Source organism: Hemicordylus capensis, chromosome 1 (assembly GCF_027244095.1).
Source record: "Hemicordylus capensis ecotype Gifberg chromosome 1, rHemCap1.1.pri, whole genome shotgun sequence".
Classification (NCBI taxonomy): Eukaryota; Metazoa; Chordata; class Lepidosauria; order Squamata; family Cordylidae; genus Hemicordylus; species Hemicordylus capensis.
Genome location: NC_069657.1, coordinates 187,665,997 through 187,684,508, shown reverse-complemented (window position 1 = coordinate 187,684,508; position 18,512 = coordinate 187,665,997). Strand labels below are relative to the sequence as shown.

Below are 18,512 nucleotides of genomic sequence, written 5' to 3'. Positions count from 1 at the left end.
GAGAGGTGAACACAGGGCCCCTCTCCCTTAGCTACGCCCCTGGACTGAACCTCAAAATTGTGGGGTTCCAGATTTGCTCCAGAAGGGTTTAAAAAAACTTCCACTCTGTCCTCCTGTTGCAAGGGCTCTAAAAGTTTTGTTAAGACATTTTCTGAAGCATCTTGTTTAATATATGGTAACATTGTGGTGTTAAACAGTTAATAGTTTTTTAAAGTTGTACATCACGTTAACCTTTTAGAAAGCCTCTGCGGACATATTTAAATACATAAATGGACAGGCAAAGCTCCACCAGTTCAATTTCTACCTGCTGGGCAGCTGGTAAAGGCATAAGAAGAAGAAGGTTACCCTAAGAGGAATAAATAAATGCAGCCTCCAGTTACACTCATCTGCCACTTTCCTTTCCCACCTTCCTGACCACCCCTGCTAACTGGGCAAAGAGGCACCTTTTAACATGGTGATTCTCTTTATTTAGCAGGGGGAGAGTAACTGGCCCTCTCCACCCCCAGCACAGTACCTCCAGTGACTGTTGCTGGTGTCTATCTTATGTTTCTTTTAGATTGTGAGCCCTTTGGGGATAGGGATCCATCTTATTTATTTATTATTTCTCTGTGTAAACCGCCCTGAGCCATTTTTGGAAGGGCAGTATAGAAATTGAATTATTATTAATAATAATAATAATAATAATAATAATAATAATAATTCCCCGCGAGGCGGATGGAGAGCAGGGCTCGCTTGCCCTGCCGCTGTCGTGGGCGCTCACCCCGCGCTTTGCTGGACCCAAACTCTCCCCTTTCCGCCCTTCCGCGCTGGGGCAATGGGCCGGGGTAGCCTCCACGCCGGGCCATCCACCGCCGCCGTCCCCCGACCGGCCAGCAGTGGGTGGCGTCTACTACGAGCCGCAGCCAAGCCCAGGACGACGCGGAGTGGGCCAGACGGAGCCTGCTGGTTGGACCATGGGCTCCTCCGTGCCCGCGTGCTCCTGCCTCTTGAGCGGCCTGCTCCTGACTCTGGCGGCGGCGGCTGCCGCGTTGCCTTCCGAAGGAGTAGAAGGTAAGACGGCGGGACGGCGACCGCGGCTCCTCCTCCTTTCTGGCTCGGGATAATGAAGAAAGTCCGCCCCGGAGTGGCCGCCGCCGGCGCCTGCTGGTTGCTGTAGGGAGAAGAAGAGAGGCGAGGGGAGTCCCATCTTGCCTCGCCCCTACCTTGGGCGGCTGAGGCTCGCAGCTCCTCCACGCCTTTGCCGCGGGGCCCGTTCTGGATTCTGGAAGCGGCCGGGCGCAGCGTCCCTGCCTCCTCTCGCCCGCGCCCCAGTGCCGCTCCTCGGCAAAAGAAGAGTGCGTTGATGGTTGCTGGCCAAGAGCCTGGTACGCGAGCTCCCTGTGGCGCGGTGGGCTGAAAACAGCCCTTCTGTTTTTGCGAGCGGGGAGCAGCAACGGCCCCTCTTCAGCCCAGCATAGCTAGCAACAGAACAGCCCTCCAGTGGCTCTTGTAGCGTCTCCGGCTTCTCTTTACATTGTGAGCCGTACTGAGGCAGGGCACCATATTATTCCTTTTTTCCTGTGCAAACTGCCTTCAGATTAGAACCTCTCTTGTTGAAAAGTGGCATATTAATGATAATCTAGGCTTATAATAATATAGGCTTTGACTGGGGAGCTCCTCATGGGCAATTAATCTGGCCTATATTCCGTTTCTTCTCTATTCCTACCGAGATTTGGCAATATGATTCCCTCTAGATCTCAAGGATATGGCATGGATCAAATGTCTCGCTTACCAGTGCTAGTCCTATTCTGAAATGTTGTTTCACGCCATCCTTTTCCACCTTTGTGGGGGTAATAGTCAAAGTGCATAAAGGCTGGGAAGTATATGAAAATCAGGGTTGTATGATCAAAGGTCAAAATGTAAAGAAACATCGTTTTGATTAAGCCTGGCTTTAAATTGTATTAGCATAGACAACTGGTAAACCTGTCATTTAAGAGAACATTTATTTTAGAAAACTTGTGAGTCCATGAGGCAAACGACTCCCAGCAACTTCATATCATCTTTGGAGCAGGATGAGGAGAAAGAGAGGAAAGGGATCTCATCCGAAGGAATAGGGTTAGCTTTGATGAGCTAATACAAATACAGCATGTAGTTCATGCCTTTCGGTTTCATAGTCATAGGAACCAAATTGCAGAATCGGGCGAATTAATTTCCTGTTTTGTCCATAAGGGGATGAGAAAATTGCATTATGCTAGGAAGTTATTTTCTTCTGTGTCCATTTGGCTGGTGTACAGCTATTGAGAAACATGATGCAGAACAAACAAAGCTTTCAGATGCAGGCCCTGAAAATCAAACTTAATAGAATTTGGAGGTGGAGTTCTGTTTACATTAATTTCAAAAATCCAGGACTAGATTATTAGCATGTGTGAGTACAACCATATGTTCAATCGTCCTTACATAGCAAGATCATCTATATGCATAAAAGGAATGAAGTGCTTGTTTTTGGGACCAGGATCTAACTCAGAATAATTCATAACAAGAGAAAATCTAAGTAGGACATATACATTTGTTACATATGGAAGGACTATAACTAGAGGAAGGATAGCATGCCTCCATCTGTAGTTTTATGCTCTTTCTAGCCATGGTCCTTCATTGGTTTAATGAGACTAGTACAAATGCAATAGAGCAGAGTGTAATTGAGAGAATGTATCCCGTGCTGGAGAGTGGAAAATGTGCGTTCTTTAATGAAAAACAGAGCAATTGTTTTGAAAAGTGGTGGGCTATTTATTGCTTCAAGGGTGTAACCTTCCTTCTTGTGTTTGCTACACTTTTCCTAAATTAAATGCCAACAGGTTTGGAGTGGCAGGGAAGTGGGCAGTCTAGAATGGATTAGTTAAAAAAAAATGGAGGGGGGGGGAACAGAATTAAAAGCAAATATTTAAAAATAAGACCAACATCGTGCAGACATGGCTGGTGGGAAATGTGTATGTCTTCAGTGGTGCTGTGGCAGGCTGGTTGGAAACGACCAGAGTACTGGAGTACTGCTACTCCAGTTGCAATGCAAGAAGGAAAACAAACAGTCTTTAGCCAGGAACACTGAACTGAGGTTTGAGTGCTGGATTTCCTGCAACCTAATCCATAACGGCAACGAAAGAGTGATTGATTGTTAAATTTATATACCGCCTTTCATTAAAACAATCCCAAGGTGGTTTACAGCAAAATTTAAAAACAAGATTTTTTAAAAGACACAATTAAAATATTAAGCTAAAAATATAAAACAAATATAAACAAAATATAAAACAAAACAGAGAGCCAGCGTGGTGTAGTGGTAAGAGTGCTGGACTAGGACCGTGGAGACCCGAGTTCAAATCCCCATTCAGCCATTATACTAGCTGGGTGACTCTGGGCCAGTCTCTTCTCTCTCAGCCTAACCTACTTCACAGGGTTGTTGTGAGGAGAAACTCAAGTATGTAGTACGTTGCTCTGGGCTCCTTGGAGGAAGAGTGGGATATAAATGTTAAGAAAAAAATCTGATTAAAAATTTAAAACACAAGCATAAAAGCAATACAAAGTACAGAGAGCAGCTACAGAGACAATCATATAAAAGCCTGGGTAAAAAGCCACGATTTAACATGCTTTCTAAAATCTGTGATGGACACTGAGGAGCAAATAGCCACCAGAGAGCATTCCAGATTCTGGGGGCAGCAACAGAGAAGGCCCTGTCCCACGTGCACGACAACCGAGCCTCCCTCATTGTTGGCACCTGGAGCAGAGCCCCCTCCAATGACCTCATCAAGTGGGCAGCAACCCTTGGGAGCAGGCAGTCCCTCAGGTATCCCGGGCCCAAACCATTATAAATTACAAGTATACCATCACTTTTCAAAAACTGAAAGTATCTATACAAGCCTTGAGTTAGGAAACCATATACTCTTTAAGGATATTATAATACTATATAGTTTAAAATATTATAAACTAATTTTGGGTGGCTCCAGAGTTTCAGGGGACTCTTGGCAAACTACTCTCCATGGGGCTGTCCTACTTAAGTAATTTCCCCCATTTTTGACAAGATTTGCCTTGTGGGATGGGATGGGAGACAGGAGGAGGCAACAATGGAGCAGCTCTCTGGATGAGAGTATCACTCCACCGCCACCACACAAAGGCTGTGGACACAGAGGTGGTCTCAGGGGTTGGCAGTGGGCTTTTCTGAGGGTCCTGGACCTTCTGTCACTAGCCCTGAACTAAGTACTTCTGTACCATCAAATACTCCAGTAATAGCTATTATATTTGTAGCCATTAATGATTTCTCTTATCCTATCTGGGTTCTTCTTTCCTTCAATGCATTCTAAGCCCCAAGGAGAAAATAATCTTATCTCAGTTCATGAAATACTTGTTGTAATGTAGAGACCTCTACTAATGGACAGGAGAGTTCATGGTACCAAAGTACAGCTGAAGAAAGCACTCAGCTCTTCAAATCTGTAGCAAGTAGTGTGCAGGCTACTTTAATGGAAGCGTTTCTGGCTGTGGGGAGGAAAACTAATAAAAACAAACCCTAAATGAATGCAAAAGCAATTGAAGTTTCACTCCCATTTGACTGGAGTAGGCTCTGTAATTTGAACATGTTGAAATCACTCTCATTGAAATCACGGGAAATTATCCATGCTTAAATTTGGCTGAATCTTGCCATATGTGACTGGATACAAAGTATATATTGCTGACATTTTTGATGTTCCAGTTCTTTCTATTAGAAACAGCTCCCATATAAATCAAATATACCATCTGTTCATAGCCCTGGACATATGCTACCCATCTTTGTTTTCCTGAAGGGGTCAAATAACTTCTTTGGTCAGTGACTGCAAACAAATAATATTTTACAGCTCAAACAAAGTTTTAGGGTTGGCACTAAATTTTAAGTTTATATGTTATTGTAACTTCTGCTATGTGGCTCCCTATCTTCCTAATCCAGAGCAAAAGACCCAGATTTTAACTGCCATTATTAGAGCTGCTTTTGTCATGGAGCCTATTAATGTAAAAAATAGCTTTGTAAAGTAGAAAGGAAGTTTATGCCCCTGCCTGCTAGGGTTCCAGGTGTGCTACAGCAGGTGAAGAAGGACTGAGCAAAACCAAGTGGAGGAAGCCTCAGCTGCTGAGCCTCCTGTTTCATCAGGGAATGCAAATGTTGCAGCCAGTGTTTCCTCTAAGGTTTGTGCGTGTGTGCACACTCACATGTTTTTTGATATCTGCTCAGTTAATTTTAGATCGCGCGCAGGCTGAATCAGGAAGGCTCCTTGATACTGCTACCCAGAACAAAACTCATTACACACACACATGAAAAAAATTAGAGCACTGCAGCTCTGGGTCACAGTCCGGCAACTTTATGTATAAGGAGATTGGTTGTGCAACATTGGTCACAACATTCCCAAAACTATTTATGTGATCATGAATGCCCCATTCCCACAGTATGTTCAACTCTCATAAATGTGTGTGGAGCCAGTGTGGTGTAGTGGTTAGAGTGCTAGACTAGGACCGTGGAGAGCCGAGTTCAAATCCCCATTCAGCCATGATACTAGCTGGGTGACTCTGGGCCAGTCACTTCTCTCTCAGCCGAACCTACTTCACAGGGTTGTTGTGAGGAGAAACTTAAGAATGTAGTACATCGCTCCGGGCTCCTTGGCAGAAGAGCGGGATATAAAATGTTAATAATAACAATAATAATAATAATAATATCTATAACAATTGACAATAAAATTCTGGCATCCCAGGTCCTTGGGAAGGACTCGATGTCTGGATAAAACAAACCAGTCAATAACACCTGTCTGACTGTGTAAACAAGAAATAATAATAATAAATGAGTGTACAGTGTACACAGGTAGTTATTCGTGCTTTATGCTGAACACAGGTACAGCTACACACTTCCCATCTCTAACACATATTTGGGGGAACTTGTACCCAGTTTCATTTTTTTAAATGCAGGTGCCATCATTCACACAAAAACATGCACAAGTGTACAGACATCTAAACACAGGTACAACATCATGTCTGAACAGAGCCCCATTAGGTCCCCATTAAAGTTTGATTCAACCATGAACTTTGGGAGTTGATTCTTGCACCCCTCTCTTTCCCCGTGGAAGCCACTGGAAAAGCCACTCTGTGTTGATCCATTGACCTTTCCTCATAATTGTGGGGTTGAGAGAGACTGCTGGCACACATGAGATTTGACTTGTGCAAGCCAGTGCTGGTGCATGTATATAGAAGATGTTTGCAGCAGTTTGCCACAGCCACATCCTATGCCATGGGCTGCTGTGGTTGGAAGCCAGTATGGGCTTGGTGTTTTCCCCAGAGGTGCCACAGGCTGAGATGATTGGGAGAACTGGCCACATTAAGTGGCTTAGGACTCTCACTTCAGGCTTGCTTTGCCATCTGTAAAACAGAAACACAGCAAACAAGATGGATGGATGGATGTATTATTAGACTCTGAACACACTCAAGGCTTCTCTACAATAGGGCAATCCCCCCCAATCAAGACTGACATGGACAATTATCTGCCAAGGACTATTTTCCCCATCCATGGAACTGATTTTAAAAACCATAATATTTTCTGAAAAACAAAAAACCTTTGTGTGTCTTGGAGAAGAAACCATATTTTCTGCTTATTTCCCTTTAAGCCTTTAAGCTGTTATTTGTGGTTTTGAAAAGGAACAAACTGTTCTCTAAAACCAAGCTCAATTGTCTTTGCAATGCAAAACTGATGCTGATTTTCCAAAGCACTATTGTTGGCTGGTTCCTGTAAATCACTTGGAATAAAGACACTTTATTTCTGCTACATGTCTTGACTTCACACCAGTTACTGGAGAGAGCAGGAAAAAAGGAAATGCCACCGCTGATGGTCTAGGAAGTCTTTTTAAATGATGACATATATGGAATCTTTGAATTTCTAAAACAGTTTTTGATATGGTGTGTAGCTGTAGCCATTAAAAATAATAATAATACTGGACCTATCTACAGGGTTCCAAGAGTGCATCAAGAAGCCCTGCTCCAGTGCTGATGTGCTGAAAAGCCTCACACACACCCCACACACACTCTCCATGCCCACCACCCAGTGTTCTCTGAACAGTGATACCCCCTGAGCAGGACCTACAGTTAACTGAGAGGACATTAAAAAAAACTTGTGAGCACACTTGAGAGGGAACGCCGCCGCCCCCGCCCCATGCTCTCCACACTCAGGGCATTTGTCTGAAGAGGCAAATACTGGACTCCTGATGGAGCTTTTTTCTGTGATCAGAAAGCCAGGATACCCCAACCTTTCAATCACAGAAATAAGCTCCACCACGCTTACAAGGTTTGCCTCTTGAGAAAAATGCCATAAACATGGAGAATGCAGCGGTGTGAGGCTTCTCGGTGGCTCCATGCCAGGGCAGCACTTGCCAGTGAGCTCTTAGGATCATGCACATAAGTACAGCATCCCCTTTTTTGAATGTCTTCAAAGGGCTGGACAGAGGTGCTCTTACCCCTGGACTTCTGGGCCAAAGTCCAGGGCCTCCACAGCCCCTGGGGGCCCCCCCAAATCGTCTTTAGTCTGTCCCGGGTGGCGTGGTTGCCGCTGGCCCGCGCTGCACCCGGCGGCCGAGCGTGACCTCAGCTTTCGCGATAAGAGGGGAGAGTGGGGAAAGAAACATGTGAGATGGGAATATGTTAAGTTGCGTGTTGAAGGGTTTCTGCTAATGCATATTTGCATAAATAGTATGCCTGTTGCTTTATATTCTTACATTCTTATGAGTTCGGTTGCTGTTTGTGCCCTCAAGAATGCACGTGTTAAAAATACTGCATTTGTCGTGGTGCGTAGCAGCGGGTTGCGGGGAGGGGGTTTCCAAAGGCCTTTAGGTCCTGGTTCCAAAATTACCTAGATGCGTCTCTGGGGTTGGATGGGTGTCAGTCCTGGAACTTGAATTGAACTTGAAACGCAGCACCAGTCTTAGCTCCTGAAGGGGCCGCGCGGCCCCTTCAGGAGCTAGTTAGGCTGGTGCTGTATTCGCAGCACCAGCCTTTGTTTAGCTCTCGAAGGGGCCGTGCAGCCCCCGCTCGGGAGCTAAACTCTCGCCCCCACAGCTGACGTCAGATGCGGGGGGCATGTCAGGGCCACTAATGGCGGCTCCTGATTGGGCACGGCTTGGGTTCTTTGAACCCGTTCGCCCAATTGTAGCTACGCCCCTGGGAAACTCCAATGGGGGCAAAATATGGCTGCCAGATTGTTGACTCGTCACTCCACACATATTACTTTAATATAATAGTAAAACAGTTACTTGGTCATTCCCAGGCTCAACTAAAAGTGTCAATTTTAACCCTAAATTCCTAAGCCTGGGGCCAAGTTACTTTAGGGACTTCCTTTTACCATATGTTCCTCCTCATGCCCTACAGTCTGTGTCTGAAACCCAGCTCCAGGAGCCCTCACCCAATGAGGTCTGGTGAGTATCTACCAGAGACAGGGCTTTTTTAGTGATGGCACCAACTCTTTGGCATCTCCAGCCTTTGCCTTCCTTGTGCGGCTTCAAGTGTCAAGTTTTTAAAAGCAGGCATAATTTAGCTGACTTTATTTATGGACCCTTGATCTGTAGCTGGGTTCCTATTTGTCTAGAAAGTAAACAGTATGTCTCCTGATTTACATTTTGAATTATTTTTATGGCTTTGTTGCTGGTGCTTTGTATATTTTGTTTTGATATGTAGCTTGTTTAATCATCTTTGTTAGCTATAGGTGAAGAGGCTTTCCTGTAGAAAGTAAGAGCATGTAGTTGAATCAATAAGAAGCCAATTCAGAGACTTGTGGCAAGCTGATATAATTATGTTAGCAGTAAAAAGAGACCTTTTCCTATATCGATCAGTGTCCAAGCATGATAAGCCACTGAGTTGCATGGAACACTTGTTCAGGTGCAGTTCAAAGCAAAATATTAAAAATGCAAAATGATCTTGCTGGTAAGCTCCTGTTAGTTAACCAGGTAAACTGAGTGTATTTTATAGCAAAAGGTAAGTGTGTTGATTTTAAGAAAAATTGGGTTAATTGGACTAAAAATTATCTGACTCTGTTGGAGGGATTTGTTTGTTCCTTAAAATGCAGCCACCAAAATAACTTAACAGCACGGAGGGAAAATTCCAAGAAGGAAAAACAAAGAAGCTAAATTCACAAGACATCTTTTCAAAGATACTCCTGGGCCAGTGGATGATGCAAAATAACTTAGTCATGCCATTAATAGTAGCACTGGTAATGAACTTGTAAAATAGGTCACATTTAAGCCAAATTTGATGACATTCCCCTGTGAGTTACCTAGATAAGTTTTGCAAGATTACCTTGCTGGTAAACTGCTGTTAACCAGATCAATGTTTTTGTGGAAACAAGTCCTGTATGGCTAAAGTTGTTTAGGGCTTTGACACTCTCAGTTACTGTAAGACTGCAATCCTATGCAGACTTGGTAGAAAGAAAGTCTAATTGAATAACCACTCCCAAGAGGTTGGTGTTCTAGGCATTTCACAAAATAGAATAAAATGCAATTCAGGCTTCATTCAGATGTTTAGAGGGAAGGGAAAAGGCCAAAACGTATACATGTATTTACTGTACAAAATTCACAGCTTGGGGGTGCTTCTAGACCTGATGCTGTCCCTGGCAGCACAGGTGGCAGCAGTATGCAAGAGTGCCATACTGTGTACGCCATGGCTGGTACACTGTGGTACACATACTGTGTGTGCTATGGCTGGTACACCAGCTGAGACCCTACTTGGAGAAACTGGACATGACTTCAGGCAGTCGTACTTCGGTAACATCCAGATTAGACTACTGCAATGTGTTTTACATGGGGCTACCCTTGAAGACAGTGCAGAAGCTTCAGCTGACCCAGAATGCTGCCGCAAAGATTCTCATGTGTGTGAGTTGCTTCACGAGTATTACACCCATTCTAAATGCCACTAAACAAACCACTAAATGAAATCAAACCATTGATTTCAAACTGGACATAGTCGTAACCAACTTTTGCTCTATTGCAGCCCTTGAATACTTAGGACACTAATTGCATGTTTTATTTTGCAAAATACCTGGGACACCATTGTCATGTTGGAATATAAATGGCACTGCTATTATTAATTATTAGAATTCTAGTCTATTAGTAGTCATTATGAATTTTCTCTTCTCTGTGTAGTATGCCCATCTTCTGCTTGGATTTCATTTGGCAATAGCTGCTATGCTTTATTTCAAGGAACATGGGAGAGTATTGGTGATGCCAGGGACCTCTGCAAAGGCAACGGTAATGCAATCTCTCCCTCTCTCTCCCCTTTCTGATCCACTGAGATATCCAGAATGTGGATAGAATGCTTTGTTATTTCTGCATCTTAATTATTGTTTGTAATTATGATAGCTGATATAATAAAGGTAATTATAGATCACAGCACATTACACTTGTCAGGAAAGAACCTGTGGTATATAGTTAGGAGCAATATTTAGCTTCCATTTGAAGCTTCGGGCCCAATCTGACTCAATTTAAGCAGTCCTGTGTTCCTGGTAATCTGCAGGGCCACAGAAAAAGCTTTGAGTTAAATCGACTTCAGCAGGCTTTGCATTCTGCCCTCAGGCAGAACTATTTTAGTTTAGCCCAATGATTCCCTAGTTTCTACTTTCAGGGAACACTTTCCATCTTGAATGATCTGCCATAGCCCCTGCTTTATGTTACTAAGGACTCTGACATATATTGGGGTCAGATCTGAAGCGTGGGGAGGGGAAAGGGTACATCTTAGTAGGGCCCAGAGATCCAGGAGGGCCTAGTCTATTACCATGAGTTAAAAAGCTGATGCTAAATTGTAGGTCATTCTTGAGAATATTTATGGAAAGTTATGTGTTACCTATTGAGTGTCCACAGTAAGATTGTCTGGAGAACAAACAACATTTATGAACAATGAGTTTCTGGCTAGCCCGGAACCCCTCTGTAAAGAGAGTGTGCTTGTGCATTTCTTTCTAGGACTTGAGAGAAAAGGGGATTTATGCTTTCCTATGTGATATACTCTCTCAAGAACTAGAAGTCCCAGAGTCCCTCGTGCGGTGGAGAGGGGAGGAACAAATCATACAACCACATTGCTCAAGGCACAGTGAAGTCACGCAGTGTGGCTGGTAGAATTTAAAGCCCCCAAAGTGAGCAGTGCGTTTGCCCTTGTGATCTACACACTGCAAAGAGAAAAACTGTAACAAATAGGGTTAGTGCCTGGAAAGGACATTTCTGTGAACTTGCAAGAGAAATTAACCTTAGAGAGAGAATTCATGATTTTACAATGGTTAAAAGGCCAGAAAAATAAAGCTTTCAAGTAAATTGGCCTATTTATGAAATGTTTGCAGCCATCCTCAGACAGCATACTACAATAGTGCATAAATGAGCTCTATTTGTGTTTCAAGTTTTTAAAATTACAATTTGATGAATTGCTGGGATTTTGTCTTTGTCTTCCAAATGCAGCTTCTGGAGCTGATATTGTCAGCATAAATAATAAAGAGGAGAATACCTTTATCCTAAAGAGTTTCCTCAACCATTGGCATGGGCCTGAGTATATTTCATTGGGCATGTTTTTTGATGCAGATGGTAAGTACTTCCCATGATCTGGGCTGGCCTAGGTCTAATTCTTGTTGGGAATAAGTCTCCCTTAGAAGCTCTCCAACTTCCTCACAGAGAAATGCTGTCTGTCTAGATAGTTGGCTGAAATGTCCTGCACCATACATATAGTGTGGGCAGTTTTGAACTGCCTGGGCTGCTGCAGGCATCTAAAACATACTCGCCTATTGCTGTGCAACAGAGTTGTACTGCTACTCCAGTACTCATCATTGCACAAACACATGTTGCAGCATGACATGCATTATTCCCAATGCAAGTTGCGTCACCGTGTGCAGTTGCACAATGGTTAAGTTGTAGCAGCACAGCCCTGTTGCACAGCAACATGGGCATATGTTTTAGACAGCAGCCTGCATTAAGCTGTGGGACATGTCAGCCACCCTTTTGAAGATCCCAAGATGTAACTACAGTATGGCACAAGCAGGCCCGGTATCTGTAAGCACTCATTCTTGTCCTGGGGCTTGTGGGGTCCATAGAGAATCCTTGAGCAACAAACAAAAAAGCCTGCAGAAAACTAGAGGGGTTCACCAGGAGCACACAGTCAATAAAAGGGATGAGGTACAGCCTACTGATAGAGAGGGAAGGTGATGTCAGATGTCCCTCTTTTGCTTGGAGGAATCTAAGGCAATTGGCTCATCTAGACCAGTATTGTCTGCTCTGACTGGCAGCAACTCTCCAATATCTCAGGCAGAAGCCTATCCAAGTTGTTATTAATTAATTTATTATTATTATTATTATTATATTTACATTTATATCCCGCTCTTCCTCCAAGGAGCCCAGAGTGGTGTACTACATACTCACAACAACCCTGTGAAGTAAGTTAGGCTGAGAGAGAAGTGACTGGCCCAGAGTCACCCAGCTAGTATCATGGCTGAATGGGGATTTGAACTTGGGTCTCCCCGACTCTAGTCACTACACCACTGAAGACATTGAGGATTGAACCTGAAACATTCTGCATGTACTGCATTCTACCATTGCTAACAGCCGTCTACAGTACAGGTGGAAAAGCAACTACTACTGTCTCTTCCAGTGGTATAGAAGTACAAAGTTATATAACCTGCACTGGTGGGTGATAATATTTGTCAATAGTGTGGGGCCTGAAGTTTACTACTGCACTAAATAAGGAGCACAGAGCTGCTATATTATTATTTAAGGGGATTTGTGGCAGCAGGAGTACAGCTTGGCCTTTGCCACGCTTGCCAGCCATGGATGGCTGCTTTAATTCCCAAGGTTCCAGTCACTGGCTGGCATCCTAACAAAATGGGTAGGCCTAATGTTGGCAGCCACGCAGCACTGAGTCCTGTGCTTTCCAAAGTACAGACACTCTTGCACAAGAGAGCAAATACATTTCATAGTTTGCCCAACTTCCCAAACCATGGTTAAAACAGAGGCACATCACTTGATCCTCAGTGACATGCTTCTGCTCTAACAGAGCACTTTTGAAGCGTAGGCCAGCTCTGAAAAGTGAGCTTTTGCACAAGACCATTGATGTTAGACACACCCATGGTTGTTTAGAATGTCAGCCATTGCGTTCTGGTAGCTAATGCGGGTTCTTAGGGTGATATGCCATTCTGAAACACACACACCCCCAATCTCATCCCTCCCAATTTTATCCAATTATGTTTTTACAGATGATGTTTTCAGATGGTACGATAATTCCAATGTGAATTTTACAAATTGGATGGAGGGGGAACATAATGTGGAGCTCCTAAACACTTGTGCTTGTATGCACACTAGATCAGGTGGATGGAAAAAAATGAGTTGTGAACAAGTGCCGCTGACTGGGATTCTTTGTGAAACTGCGGGTATGTAAGATTTGTGCCAAGGCTCTGATTTTATGAATAAACTGTAATGTGTTCCTGCTTGGTGCTAGGAACAGATAGCTCTCATAGAGAGTTGAAGAGCTCATAGGCAAGTAGATTTGAAGAAATTAATTGTACTAGTTACTATGCTGATGTGATTTCTCTCTATGTCCTTCTTCTAAACATTCAAAATAACATTACTTGCTTCCCACTAGCCTTTATTTAGTATTTATTTATAATATAGTTTTGATCATTTAAAATTAATCAGAAGCAGAGAGATAGATTTTAACTTCAAGAGAAAACCAAACAATAGTGTCCTCTGATCTAGCTTACCATACAGCTAGGTGGACTTTGAACTAGGCAGCTCCAAGATAACACAGATATAGGTGCATTGATTCCTTTCATGCCAAGGAACACACAGTGTTGACAATTTCAATTAGCTGTCCACCATGACCCCAGCATCCCTCTCCCAGTCAGGCACTGACAGCTCAAACCCCATCAGCAGCATATATGTGAAGTTGGGGTTTTTGCCCCAATGTGCATCACTTTACACTTGCTTACATTGTGAAAAAGGCCAGTTCCATGTTTGGAATAATTAGGAATGGGACTGAAAATAAAACTGCTAATATTATAATGCCCTTATGCAAAACCATGTTGCGGCCACATTTGGATTACTGCATACAGTTCTGGTCACCATACCTTAAGGAGAACATTGTAGAACTGGGAAAAAGTGCAGAAGAGAGCAACCAAGATGATCAGGGGCCTGGAGCACCTTCCTTATGTGGCAAAGCTGCAACAACTGGGGCTTGTTAGTTTACAAAAAAGACAACTGAAGTGAGACATGCAGACGTCTATAAAATCATGCATGATGTGGAGAAAGTTGATAATTTTTTCAACCTCTCACATAACACTAGAACCAGGGGGGTTATCCCATGAAAGATTGCCAAAAAAAAATTAGGACTGACTAAAGTACTTTTCCCACACAATGCATAATTAACCTATGGAATTCTTTGCCACAAGATGTGGTGACAGCCAACAGCCTGGGTGGCTTTGACGAGTCTAGATAAATTCATGGGGGACAGGTCTATCAATGGCTGCTAGTCTGGTGACTATAGGTCATCTCCAGCCTCAGAGATAAGATGACTCTAAATACCAGTTGCAGGGGAGTAGCCGTAGGGATGTGCAGGGAACTAGTGGCAGCCACTCAATGGTGGGGTGTGTGTGTTACCTTTAGAAGCAGGGAGGGTGCTCTTGCCCCCTCCTCTGCCTTGTTTCCTCCACCGGCGCTGTATAAAAAAATGGTCCCGCAGAGCGGCAGCATACCTCGATGCCCCGGTACACATCAGACTGGAAGTGCCCAGTGCATGTGCACAACGTGCGCACACATACCTCCAGTCTGACATGCACCGGGGCGACAAGGAAGTACACTGCTGCCCAAGACAGTGCCGGCAGGGGAAATGCCGTGGGGTGGGGAGAAAGCATCATCCCTGCTCCTCAAAAGGTAACCCTCCATCACCGTCAGACTGGCCAAATTGCCAGTCCTTCGAACCGGTTTGGAGGTCCATAACAGGGCCTCCGAACCAGTTCATGCACGTCCCTAAGTAGCAGTAGGAGAGTGGGCATGTCCTCAGCTCTTGCCTGTGGGCTTCCCAGAAGCATCTGTGCGAAACAGGATGCTTCATTTAGATGGGCCTTGAGCCTGATCCAGCAGGGCTGTTATGTTCTTAGCTTTTGGGAATGGTCCTTGTGAACCCCTTAGACAGTACTAGTAACAAATCTACAATTGTGCTCTCTTTCACCATAGGCAAGTGGTTATTTTCTTTGAGTATATGCACATTAATATTTTTTCTTTTGCATGTATGCCTACAGTTCTTTATGAAAAGAAGTATTTACCAGGTGAGTGTACCTCTTTTTGCCTGTGTCTTCATGCTTCTTTGTAGTCAAGCTCCAAGAGGACAATGGGGGAGGGGTGCTTTTCATAGATCTTGCCCCCTTCCTCTGCGGCCTCCCCTACCTCCCAAAACTGCTTGCACTAACTCTCCCTGTGATAGAAGGCTGTTCTGGATGTGGCTCCATGTTTGTCCGGACACCATTTTAAGGTAAACATTCATGAGCTCTAATGCACTTTCTAACATTGTGCATTTAAAAAACCCATTGCTCAGAACTACCCACATAATAGGAAATCAGTTAACGTTAGCAGCTGAAGGTTCTCATAAGTCTGGTCTACTAAACAGTACCTTGGTTTTCCATAGCAACTTATAGGGTTGAAAGATTATTGTTAAAAGTAACAAGTACATCTTTGATGAGAACAGATTTGGCAATTGCTAAGCTGATTGGATAGCAAATGGAAACTATATTACAGTAATGCCCTATGTATACAATCTAATTATGTGCCTTTTTGATGGAAGTGCTGTATTGTTTTAGATAACAAAGTCTGGACAAGCACTGTAGTCATACTTTCAACAGTCATTATGTCAGTGGCTGCAGCATTGCTCTGGTTCCTTTACCAAAGGAGGATTTCTTCTGGAACAAGATGGACAGTTAACAATTCTACCACTCAAGTTCCACATAGTGATGAAGTAGTTCTTATAGAGGAGGAAAACGAATATATCGCCTAAGCCGCATTTCTCTACAAACTGGTAATTAGAGAAAGGAGCAGTATATCTCAAGAATGAGCCTGCAAGTAAACCTCAAGAAACAGACAGTGCCATTTCAAATACTTCCCATATGAAGAAATTAATCTGGAAGTTCTTCAGTTGTTTTAAATAGGATTAATAATTCTACTTACTCGTGAAATCATTCTCCATATATGGAAGCATATGTTTTCCACAAACTGCACTTTCTCATTTTTTTAAAAAACATTTGACTGTCTGCATTTGGGCATACCCAAAATCTCAAGCCCCCCCCCCCCCCCTCCTACTGAAGAACACAATATTGCACATGATTTAAAGTTCTGGTGTATGGGTGGTTAAATCTTCCCAACTGAACACAGTGAGATTTTCAAATGCCTCACTGGGGCATAATCCAGTTGTTCACCATCACCCCAGGCCCAAGGGCAACTGTGCTCAGAAAGGTTTTGGGATCTGTCCTGACTGCATAAGAGGAAGAAGGCCTCTAACTCCAGAGATGTATGCATATCATTCTTGCCTTACAAGCAACTAACTGATACTGTGCAAGAGTATATCAGCCTAGTAAAATTGTGCAAAAGCAATTTGCATAAATGCAAAAATTTGCACAAATTGTTCTACAAGAGCAACCCCATTGGAAATAATGGACTTTCTCTTGCGTTACATAAATTCACCGTTAGAAGACTTATGTACTCTTGTGTAGTATGTCACAGTGTTCAACTTATTAACAATCACTTTACAGGTTACACAAAATGGGAATTAGGTCCAGAATGTAACATTCCTTTGTTCAAACCTTCAGCCACTATTATAGTGACAAGTTGTATAAGGAAATATGAATTTGCCCCAGAATTAGACGGTGCTCAGTCATTTCTGAACATCAGGCTTCTCTTCAGTGCTTTTTGTGACCACCTGTGGTTACAACCATCTGCCAGAACCTTTGGTCTTATTGTGTATCACTTGCAGGCCCATAAGCTTTCTCACCAATTGCTATTTAGTCCAAAAAATCCACACCACCTGCCTTTTTAGGAGCACAATGCATGAATGCCATCACATCATGCAGTGCTTCAATGGCAGGGACATGCTCAAAATTTGTGGATTGTGGCTTGTTGCTGAAGTTCTTTGCTGTTTTAAAAAATACTAATCTAAGTGAGCTCCATAAATGGTGGCAGATCACTGTATAATTAACACATCAAAAAGCCATAAGAATCTACAATTTCAATCTATTTGTAGAGGTTTGTTTCTTTTTTCTTGTCAAAATAATGTTTTGTCTGCTATAGTCAGATACTTTAGAACAGACTGAACTTTTTTTTTAAAGCCACTTAATTGTATACATGAAATAGTCAGAAGTTTACAGGGAAATATTGCAATAGTATTTATTATTTTAATAAAGCAATACCCATTCTTAAAAGACTGTGCAAGTTAATTATTTAAACAGCAATATTATGTCCCATGTTAATTGCTGCCAGCATTCAACTGAAAAAGCATTTCCTCAAACTAATGATCTGAATGCTTGACTGTGGACATCATATCCTTACTAGCCTCTAGTGATCTAATGTGGAAGTATTCAAGTAGTCACTGGAAAAAGCAATGTAATTATTCATTAGACCAGTTTAAGTACATAGCAACTTGCCTACATCAATTAGCTTTAGTTCTCCAACTTTTCAGATGGGACTTTTCCATATGGGACTTTTCCATACCTGGTACTAGGGATGTGCACGGAACCACAGAGGCGCAGTCCGGCACTGGGGAGTGTCTAGCTTTAAGGGCGGGAGGGTAGCACTTACCCCTCCCGCCACTTTTCCCCCTCCGACACTCCACTCTGGAGCAAAGTTTTAGGGGCGGGCAGTGTTCCTCCCTGCCACCCCTGGCCCCGTCGTTGCCTGGAAAAAGGGGAAGTTGCCGCCACGCATGCGTCCGTTGCATGCGCACACAACATGTGACGTGTGCAGCGCACCCGCACGGCAGCAACAGGGGCACCACAAATGAGTTCTTGCATGCTAAATGAGTTCTTGCATGCATCGGTCTTCAAATACTGATACTGGATACTTCAAATACGAGGATACTGAACATATACCTGTTCCTGAACCAGGCTTTTTGGGGACAGAGACTAAAAAACTGAGTCATATAAAAGTGACAAGAGACAATGTTCTAAACCAGAGATTCTCAACGTTGGGTCCCTAGATGTTATTGGACTTCAACTCCCATAATCCCCTGCCCCAGTGGCCTTTGATTGGGGATTATGGGAGTTGAAGTCCAATAACATCTGGGAACCCAATGTTGAGAATGACAGGTTGCTTACCTGTAACTTGGGTTCTTCTATTGGTCATCTGTGCTTTTATACGAATGGGCTTTGCACAGGTGCAAAGCCCACATCGGAACTTCCAAGCTAGAGTTCTAACTTCTTGGTGGTAACCCCATCCCCATGGTATATAGGCAGCTGCGCAGGCTTCCCTCTTCAGTATTCTGAGTCCACCAGT

The 18,512-nt window shown here is 43.5% G+C and overlaps 1 protein-coding gene across 2 annotated transcripts; it reads left to right on the top strand.

The window, feature by feature from the left end:
* The first annotated feature begins 695 nt into the window (after nucleotides 1-695).
* On the top strand, nucleotides 696-17,443 carry CD302 (CD302 molecule). 2 transcript variants are annotated; one of them, XM_053260822.1, is made up of 6 exons: nucleotides 696-1,050; nucleotides 10,158-10,262; nucleotides 11,457-11,579; nucleotides 13,238-13,411; nucleotides 15,278-15,304; nucleotides 15,833-17,443. In XM_053260822.1, the coding sequence occupies exons 1-6, from the start codon at nucleotides 954-956 to the stop codon at nucleotides 16,024-16,026; spliced, it is 720 nt and encodes a 239-aa protein (XP_053116797.1). In that variant the 5' UTR covers nucleotides 696-953; the 3' UTR covers nucleotides 16,027-17,443. The 2 variants fall into 2 exon arrangements, with proteins under 2 accessions (XP_053116797.1, XP_053116806.1); XM_053260831.1 differs by having other exon boundaries at nucleotides 747-1,364.
* The last annotated feature ends 1,069 nt before the right edge of the window (nucleotides 17,444-18,512 follow it).